The sequence below is a fragment of the Physeter macrocephalus genome, chromosome 3, assembly GCF_002837175.3.
Source record: "Physeter macrocephalus isolate SW-GA chromosome 3, ASM283717v5, whole genome shotgun sequence".
Taxonomy (NCBI): Eukaryota; Metazoa; Chordata; class Mammalia; order Artiodactyla; family Physeteridae; genus Physeter; species Physeter macrocephalus.
In genome coordinates, this window is record NC_041216.1 from 16,885,119 (window position 1) to 16,894,910 (window position 9,792).

Below are 9,792 nucleotides of genomic sequence, written 5' to 3' on the forward strand. Positions count from 1 at the left end.
GTGCTCTTAAGGTGGAGGAGGGGCCAAAAGCCAAGGAATACAGTCACTAGAAGCTGAAAGAGGCAAGGAAATGGAATCTTCCTTCAGAGTCTGCTATGATAATTTGTTACAGCAGCAACAGGAAATTTCCACTATGTTACCTAAACCCTAGATCTCCTTAAACTTTTCTATCAATACCTTGGACAGAAGTGGAAAGTTAGCACATACCCATGGAGGGAATCTAGGGGAATAAAGCCAGGATGGTCTGCCAGAGGCCCACCCAAACTTTGTGTCAAGGCTTGTGTCTTATCTTGAAAATTCATTCAGTTTCCTACTATCCATATGCTTGACCTGCAGCTTCCTACCCCTGGCACACGGTCACCCCACAATCCCAATGGGGAAGTCTAGCCCCACAGACCAGGAAGTCCTTTGCTTCTATGGGAACCCCCCTCAATCCTGTCTTCTGACCAGACCAAACCATTTTCTCCTTTATATAAACATCCTCTTTATTTAAACACGGATAAAACTGGCATTTTCAAAGGAGTAACACCCCTGCCTTATATATAACTCGAACCCTAAGGGGAAACAAAAAGATAAGACTAATTTTCTATGAAGTTTTATTCTCAAAATATAAAAAACCACCACACACAAAGAGACTAAGATGTTCTCTCGCAGCACTTGCTTGCCTCGGTCCTAATGAAGAACAGAGACTCCCACACTAATGGACAAGTGCCTCCCTAGCTCTAAGTCACTTAAAGGAGGCAACCTCCTTGGCTACCTGACCACCAGGAGCTCTAGCAGTTGATCTGGAGCCCAGATGCCAGGGTGAGTTTCTCAGTGGAATCTAATATTGCTAGAAGAGCTTTGCTTATGCAGCAAAAGACACAAACACATCGTCCTCTTCCCTTAGAACACATCCATCTCACATGCTCGGGGACTGCTGTGCAGGGACGCCTGGTGTGGCCTGGCGAGGCAGGGTATACATGGCCCCCAAGAACTGGTCTGCAATCCTTCCTGCTTCTCTCAGCCCACTCAGCAGAGCACCATGGACCGTTGCTGGGTAGTTACGGATTGTATGTTCTCCAGCAAAGAAGAGTCGTGGAATAGGCTGTTGCAGGGAAAAAAAAAATGAGAGAAAATCAGCAGGCTGCAAATATGCCTTATTGTTGTGTTTAGACTGCAAAATTCCTGTTGGCCTTTGAGGGCTCACTACCTGCCCTCCCCATCCCATTACTGGTCCATCATTCTCCCAAAAACGGTCTCCCTTATCAGCAGGCATTTTCCTAGAACAAACAGAAGTAGAAATGGGGCAATAAAACTTAGCCCAGCCTTAGTTCTAGGGTGATGCTTAACTGCATCTGTGCTTATTTATCGGTTTAATTCTGGGGGCTACCCAGTTGTAGAGCTTCCTTTGCCTAATGTATCCCCTACTAGAGGTGTGATGTCCCCGACTGCTCTGAACCAGGGCGAACACAGCACTTGTTCTCATTCTGGAACACTTCTACCTCTCAGCTTAGAGCAGGCCTTACTTAACCACAGGGTCCTGAGAAACCCTGACTACTCATAAAGACGTTAGGTTATTTCTCAGGGGCATGTCCTGGAGGCCCCTAAGTAATTGGGATCCTAAAACAATCCTACAAGCCAGTACAAAATGGGGCACAATTAAAGATGGTTTTGTTTTTGTTTTTTAGGAACAAAAATCTGAATAAGGAAAAAGTAATTAGTTTTTACTCTGGACTCTTGCATTCTGAACACAGACTGTCTAGACTGACAAGGCCGACACGTAACAAGTTAGACACAAATAATATTGCTCTTCCCTTTCCCTCTGCTCTTGGTTATCTGAAAGGGTCCAAGGGTCCAAGACTGACTAAAATCTAAAAAGAAAACCAGTGGCACTATTTTTACCCTGAAATCCTGGGATACTGGCCTGTTTCCAAATAAGCCCACGTATAGTTTGCCAGTTTCTCACCTGTGGGGCACCTGGAATTGAGGGGCCAGGAGTGATTGGCTGAGCCATTAAGTCATAGTCATTTCCAGATGATCCTGCGGCTACATAGGAATAGGAGCCCCGGGCCCAGGGATCAGCACGCCAGCGAGACACCACAGTTTCCTTGGGCTAAAGGAGAAACCATGAGTGGAAGTTATTACTGGACACCAAGGACAAATCGGTCATTTCTGAAAGGTGGAAAAGCTGTGATGGGTGGGGATACAAGTGAGAGAAAGGCAACAGACACAAGAGTTAGCCAAGTGATAAATGCTGCTGCTATAAAATAAAATAAATGCCTTCAGGCTGCAAGGAAGCCTCCAGATTGCCTTCTCAGCTATGAATCCAGAGATCTACCCAGGGATTGATCTCTATTCCCTTTTAAAATTCACATGAAACATTAATATGCCTTCTCTCAAAGGAATCATAAGTGACTAAAAGTGTTCAATGGACCTAAAGAAAGAATAACAGAAAAAATCTCAAGAGATTCTCTTGAGACTTCCCTTGGGGAGTTGGCCACTTCGTCTGAAAGGTGGTTGGGGAATTGGGGGTGGGGATGCTTCCACAAGTAGAGACAACAGACAACACAAGCAAAGAAATGCGGCAAATAGCCTTCTCAATCTCCTGGCCCTTGTACTGGAGGCTTTTCTCAATCCCATACTTAGGGCATGAACTCTAAACATTAGCATTAATGTAAACCCAGCACACAATTCTGGCTGAAACTGTCCTGACCAAGAATCTATGCTGCAACTCGAGATACATCAAACCCTGCTTTAGTCTAAACCACAGATCCTCGTGTGCCCCCGCCCCTTACTTACTTACCTGGGGCACTGCACTGCTACCAAAAATCCCTTTGAGAATGGCCAGGCATCGGCCAACAATCACATCATCACTTATGTTTTCCATGATGCCAGCAGCTTCTCCTGCCACTAGTGCCAATAGTATTGGAGCTAGAGAAACAGAAAGGACAATTCCAGGGTTTTCCTACAGACTTTTCTCAAGTACCTCCTTATCAGGTCTCACGTTATTCTTGGCTGTTTGAAATCTGATGACCAATAGACAGACATGCACCACTCATGCTAAACACGTTTCTGAGCCAGCAACTTGAATCCTATCCCCAGAAGGGTGCTGGCAAACCATAGTGAAGTGTGACTCGTACTTCACTGCTTATAACCTGGCAGAATACAGAAGTCCTGAAGATATAACTTCAGATCTTGCTATCAAGTGTCCCTATATTTAGGCACAGAATTCTTAGACATCTCCATGACCAGGGCTGCATCCTCTTAGCTGTCATCCCAGGCCCTTCCATAATCATCACCCTTACTCACCCATTTCGTGACTCTGTGTGCAACAGGCTTATGTGATAGCCACAGTACTAGATGCTAGGGATATAAAAACTATAAACTAGACCCTATACTCCAAAGATCAACAACAACAAAAATAATCATAGAGATAATTACGAACTGTGATAAAAGCTATAAAAACACAGAATACAGAGAAAAGAATACAAAGACATAATTTCATTTGAGGCAGTGGGAATACATGTTGTCCTGGAAAGTCTCTTTGAAATAGTGACATTTGGGCCACGCCCTGAAGCTGCGTAGAGTATGCCACGCTGGGAAGGAAGAGAAGGAGAAAAATAAAAGCGCCCCAGGCTCAGGGCACAGTACAATGCAGAGGCCCCAAAGTAGAAGACAGCATGGTACATGTTAGGATTCCAGGAGGGCAGACAAGTGTGCCTGGAGGCTGGGGAGGGCATGGACAATGAAGAAGCTGAGTAGAAAAGAAGGGTTAAATTATTCAGCCTTCATGATGGCCATGATAATGAAAGCCATCAAAAGAAAGAAGCGGGGGGCTTCCCTGGTGGCGCAGTGGTTGAGAGTCTGCCTGCCGATGCGGGGGACACGGGTTCGAGCCCTGGTCTGGGAGGATCCCACATGCCGTGGAGCAACTGGGCCCGTGAGCCACAACTACTGAGCCTGCGCGTCTGGAGCCTGTGCTCCGCAACAAGAGAGGCCGCGATAGTGAGGGCCGCACGCCGCGATGAAGAGTGGCCCCCACTTGCTGCAACTAGAGAAAGCCCTCGCCCAGACCCTGGCCTGGGAGGATCCCACATGCCGTGGAGCAACTGGGCCCGTGAGCCACAACTACTGAGCCTGCGCGTCTGGAGCCTGTGCTCCGCAACAAGAGAGGCCGCGATAGTGAGGGCCGCACGCCGCGATGAAGAGTGGCCCCCACTTGCTGCAACTAGAGAAAGCCCTCGCCCAGAAACGAAGACCCAACACACCAAAAATAAATAAATAAATAAATAAAATTAAAAAAAAAAAAAAGAAAAAGAAAGAAGCAGGGATAGCAGTCAGTGGCTACTGGCAATTGAACAGGTATGAGGTAAGAGTGGCCTGGACTGGGAGGTAGGCAGTGGGAAAGAAGTAAACAGGTCTGAGAGAGAGAGTGAGGCCCTGACAGGACTTGATGGCCTAGATCAGAAAAGAGAAAGAGCATTCAGCTGTTGCTGGAAACAATGTGCTCAGGGAGCAAATGGCTCCTCTGTGGAGTTAGTGGCCCTGGCCATGTGAAGGATGTTCAGTACCAGAAGTGAGGAGTGATGGAAAGAACCACGTGTCAGTCAAACTGGTTAACTGATGTGTCTGCACTGTCAAGGCCAGGCCTCCTGATACTGCTGCAAAGGAGAATATCTTACATCCTTTTCTTGGAATGAGGTAAGATCTAAATATACTTCTTTTTTTTTTTAAAAAAAGCTCTATATAGAACTAAGAGCAACCCAATTACAGAAGAATGTAAAACAGGAGGTAGGAGCTTGATAAATACATTCTAGGGAAAGTGATCAAAGATTCAGGGACAAGTCAGATACAAAAGTCTGAGAATGAGGAATACAAGTTTCCCTTTCCAGGAAGCCTCCCTGGGCCTGACCCCCTGGCTGAGTTGATTTCTTCTTCTGTGTTTTCTCTTGCAGTGCCCCCTGGGCTTTCACTCTCACTCCTCTACTTCCTGCCCCATTCTGAGGCTGCCATCCTCCTTACTGTATCCCCCACTAGGTTGTGAGCTCCTTGAAGGCAGGTATAATATTCCTAATTCTCTATTCCTATAAGGATGTAAAAAGATTAAAACTAGAAAGCCGTTACCTTTATAGAGGTTCCAGAAGAGGAAAAGCTCACCCCTGCTGGCAGTTGTACTGCCAACATGTCCGAACAAATTGACACTTGGATCCCAGAATACCCGGTCAAAACACAACACGACCTATTGTAAAAAAGGAGCACATAAGCTGGTGACAGCACTCAGAGAGCATGGCTTTAAGCACAGCTGTGCCTCAAAAGGAAGTACTTCTTCCTCAGACCTTACTAAATAAGTTCCTTCTAATCTACTCTCAGTATAAGCCTAGAAATCCCTATTATAAATGTACTACTTAGGAAGACATTTAGCACTCTCTTTTTATAGGCTTGGGTTTGAGAAGTGACCCCAGAAGACAGTCCTCATGGATACTTTATACATAATTAGGTACTAAAGTGAATGAACTGACAGGCCTCACCCTGATATCACAGAGTTGAGAGCACAGCAAAATGTTCAAAAACGCAAACCTCTCTCCTCTCTAAGTGGAGGGCAATCAGACTGGTATTTGTACACTGGGTATGTAGAGAGGGACCTAGGGCAAGTTACCTTGTTTAGGTTGCCAAATCCCATCCTTTGGACTGCAGATGTTTTCCACTCAGGAAGAGGCGGCACAAACTGAACAGCTGGTGGCTGCTGCTTCAACACACCCAAGGGAAGGGTACAGAGAACTGCATCACACTTATAAATAAATGTCTGGCTCGTGGAGCGTGTATTCACAGCTATCACTTCACATCCTAGAGAGGTTAGAGGAAAAAGGCTTTACTGGTGATAAGGATGATACTGACAAGGGTATTGAACATTTAGCGCACAATAGAATCTACATGCTATCTCAGTTAATTCTTACTACAAGTCTGTGAAGTCAGTTCTGCTCATTTTCTACAAAAGAAAACTGAGGCAGAGGTGAAGTTACTTGTCTAAGGCCATACATGTAACAAGTGCCAGGATTTAAACCCAACAGTCAACCTCAGAGTCCTCGATCTCTACCACCATACTACCCCACCTTCCTGACTGATACACTGGGGATCTTTTGGACTAATAATAGGACCTTATCATTTACCAAAGTTAAGTAAATTTAGACCAAAATTAAGAGTAAAATGCCTATCCTGATAGAACCAATACCTCTTCCACTGTGGTTAGGCGCTCACTAAGGACCAAAAGAAGAATTATATCAGAAGCCTGTGGTGCCGATCTAAGGGATGCAGCCTAAAACCACAGAGCATGCTATCCTTGAGAATACACGGTGATGCTTAGCTTGCCAGGATGTGAATGAGCTCAAAGCTGACCACAGAAAAGGTACTGAAAGCAAGTTAATGTAATTTTCCCTCATTTGTGTTCAATTTTTTCTTCAATAAATGTCTCTTTACATAATTTCTGAAAAATACATAGATAGCTCAGAATAAGTATGTGAGCTCCATACATGCCCATTTTCTGTGGCCACAAAACTAGGGAAAATGACACAAAAGCTAGTCTCACTGTTCTCCACCTGCCTGCAAATGGCTATTTAAGGCTGTAGATCTTCTCAACACCAGCAGCTAGAAGCTGACTCTGAAGGGAAAACTAAAATAAAAAACTGTTTCACTGGTTGTTAAAAAAATTATCTGTGGTGATCTCAGCAACTCTAGAAAAGGGGCCATGGAGGGCAAGACTGGTGGCCACATCTCCACTAGTCATGAGAGCCCTTAGAGAGGGGGGGTGACTAGCTTTCTTAAGGAGTTCAAGACTATTAATTCCAAAGGTGGGTGGATGATGGGCTCTCTGCACTCCAAATGAAATGTACCCTGAAAGCAGCAATAATGAGCACAGAGCCTACTGCCATCGGAATCACAGGGCAATTCCATCTCTGAAGTCAACCTATCAGCAAAAGTGCTCCCAGAATGAGAAACCAGCCTAAGCAGTTAGCCCACCTGAATAGGAAAAGCCAAAAACCAGGATGCAGATGGTGAAATACAAGGGGTGGGTCCCACTGGAGCCCTACGGGCCCAAATCCTGGTATTTAAGAGCATACCTAGCAAAATTAGATCCAAACTCCCTGGCTGTTTACTATAATACCAAACTAATATGCACAAACTGGAGACTCTAAAAATTGTCCCAATTTTCTGGTTTATCCTATGATGGGGTCAGAGCCTCTAAAGGCTCTACAGCCTCAGTACTTTGGTAAATGCAAAATTTTAAATTCAGGCATCATAGTTTATGAGACATTCTATCAGGAAATGTACCTAAAATTTTTTCTGTAGGTCAAACTCAACAAAAGATCAGTACCATGTTTCAAAGTAAGAGATTTATCTTACCAGTAAAGACGTACCTGAAGCTGTGTAGCGAACCTGCCGAACTGCTGTGTTCAGTTTAATGTCCAGGCCTTCTGCTAAAGCCACAGGCACACATGAGTAGCCATTCCTCACTGTCAGGTGGCTGCCAGTAAACTCAAAGTCATCATCCTAAAGAAGACAGAAAAGGACATATTTTCACACTTTCTTAATCTAACTTATGCCATTTATATTGAGTCCTATAAAATAACACTGAAAAAACACCAGCTTGTGGAAAGTCAATATTCTAAGACAGAAATTAAAGAATAATCACTCAGTCTTCCACTACAGCTGCCCCAGGAAACTAAAGGGAAAACGGAAAAAAAGCCAGAATGTCGCTAATGGCTATCTCTGGGCAGTGAGATTAGGGCTGTTTCTTTTTTTCTGTGATAGACTTTTTATCATCACAGTCCTACACCACCAAGTCCAGACTACCCATGGCGGGCAGGAGAGGGAAGGAAGCTTATTCAGTAAATTCAGATGATACCATAAAAGTTTCTTTGGCTTTTGTATGCGCTATAGATGTGGTAGGATATCAGATTCACCATCCTAATTACATTTTCTTCTACATAACAGCAAAATCAGTTTTTATGGCTTAAACTTACAGGTTTTAAAGTTGAGGAAGACTTCCAAAACTAAAGTTGGTCAAACCAGACGAAGGTAATCTAGGATTATAAAGACTCGCCCAAGATAATCCATAAAGAAGTCAAGATTTGGCCTGGAAGAATTCCCAAAATGATTTCATGTCTTTGAAATTATTGAAAAATTTTCCAAATAGAGAAACTTTTGAAGGCTAATTGATATTTCTAATTTCATGAAACTCCTGGGGAAAATATACCACGATTCTTAGGAATTAGATAAAAATATACTGGGCTGGCAGCACAACTCTCACTACTTAGTGACTGACTAATTTGTTCCCCATATGGATCAGTTCACATCACCTACATTAAAAATTTAATACGATTACAAATGAATACATATTGCAACATCAAATGATAGATCAGTGACTAGAGGTAATTTAGTATTTACATGAAAAACCATAAAGAAACTGGAAATTCTACAAGATTTGTACCACTAGCAAGTGCAATCCTTGCCATAATTCAAATTGTAAAGAATACCAGGACATAATCTGAAGATAAAGAAGTAAAAATAATTTTACGAGGAAAATGTACAATGAAAATGAAAATATGTAAGTAAAATATAATATTTACTTCTATACAATCTTAAGTCTGGCCAAAATCTCAGATTTAGAGATTGGTCCATTCAACATCTAAGAAACCTGGTGATTTCTCACTAGTTCAAGAGTAAATCACACTGAAAACACTTAAGAATAATTTAACAAAAGATGTGTAAGACTGGTACACTGAGCATTATAAAGTAATGCTGAGATAAATTAAAGGAAACCTAAATAAATGGAGAGATATACCATGTTCAAGGATTAGAAGACTCACTATTGTTAAGATGACAATCCCAGAAGGTATTTTTTTTGTAGAGACTGATAAGCTGATTCTAAAACTTTATAGAAGATCTAAAATAGTCAAAACACTTTCAAAAAAGAACTAAGATGAAGAACTTACACTACCTGATTTCAAGATGTACTATAAAGCAAAAGTAATCAAGACAGTGTGACAGTGGCATATGGATAGACAGACATTGAATGGAAGAACTGATTTTCAACAAAGGTGCCAAAACAAATAAAGAAAAAAGATGGTGCTAGAATAGCTAATTAGATAACCATATGAAAAAATATGAACTCTACCTCACGTCTCACTATACACAAAAATTTAACTCAAAATGGGTCATAGATCTAACATAAGCGCTAAGCTCACAAAACTTCAGGAAGAAAACAGGAGAAAATTTTTGCAGTGCCAGTTTAGACAAAGATTTTTCAGGACACAAAAAGCACAAAGCCTAAAGAAAGAGTTGATAAACAGGACTTCATAAAATTAAAAACTTCTGCTCTTTGAAAGGTACCATTTAGAAAATGAAAACGCCAGTCGTAGACTGGAAGGAAGTATTTTCAAAATATAAATCTGACAAAGGAACTGTATCCAGAATTTACAGAACATAATGAACTCTTACAAGAGGACAAAAAACTGTTTTTTAAATATAATTTTTTAATTTTTTTAACTTTTTATTTTATATTGGAGTATAGTTGATTAACAATGTTGTGACGGTAGATTTTTTTAAATAAGCAAAAGCTCTGAACAGAGTTTTCACCAAATAATTGACATATAAATGGCCAATAAGCACATGAAAAGATGCTTCACATTACTAGTCATCAGAGGAATGCAAATTAAAAACCACAATGAGGGGGCTTCCCTGGTGGCGCAGCGGTTGCGTGTCCACCTGCCGATGTGGGGGAGCCGGGTTCGCGCCCCGGTCTGGGAGGATCCC

The 9,792-nt window shown here is 42.4% G+C and overlaps 1 protein-coding gene across 2 annotated transcripts in view; it reads right to left on the reverse strand.

Moving 5' to 3' along the window:
* Window positions 1-579: 579 nt before the first annotated feature.
* KDM1A (lysine demethylase 1A) overlaps window positions 580-9,792 on the reverse strand; it is a 64,409-nt gene continuing 55,196 nt past the window's right edge. For both annotated transcript variants that reach the window (XM_007117902.3, XM_024125263.3), the window contains 6 exons: window positions 7,395-7,527; window positions 5,639-5,826; window positions 5,107-5,221; window positions 2,786-2,913; window positions 1,949-2,095; window positions 580-1,087 (listed from right to left, as the gene is read on the reverse strand). In XM_007117902.3, coding sequence (XP_007117964.2) covers window positions 902-1,087; window positions 1,949-2,095; window positions 2,786-2,913; window positions 5,107-5,221; window positions 5,639-5,826; window positions 7,395-7,527 — 897 coding nt within the window. In that variant the 3' untranslated portion in view covers window positions 580-901. The remainder of the gene's footprint in view (window positions 1,088-1,948; window positions 2,096-2,785; window positions 2,914-5,106; window positions 5,222-5,638; window positions 5,827-7,394; window positions 7,528-9,792) is intronic.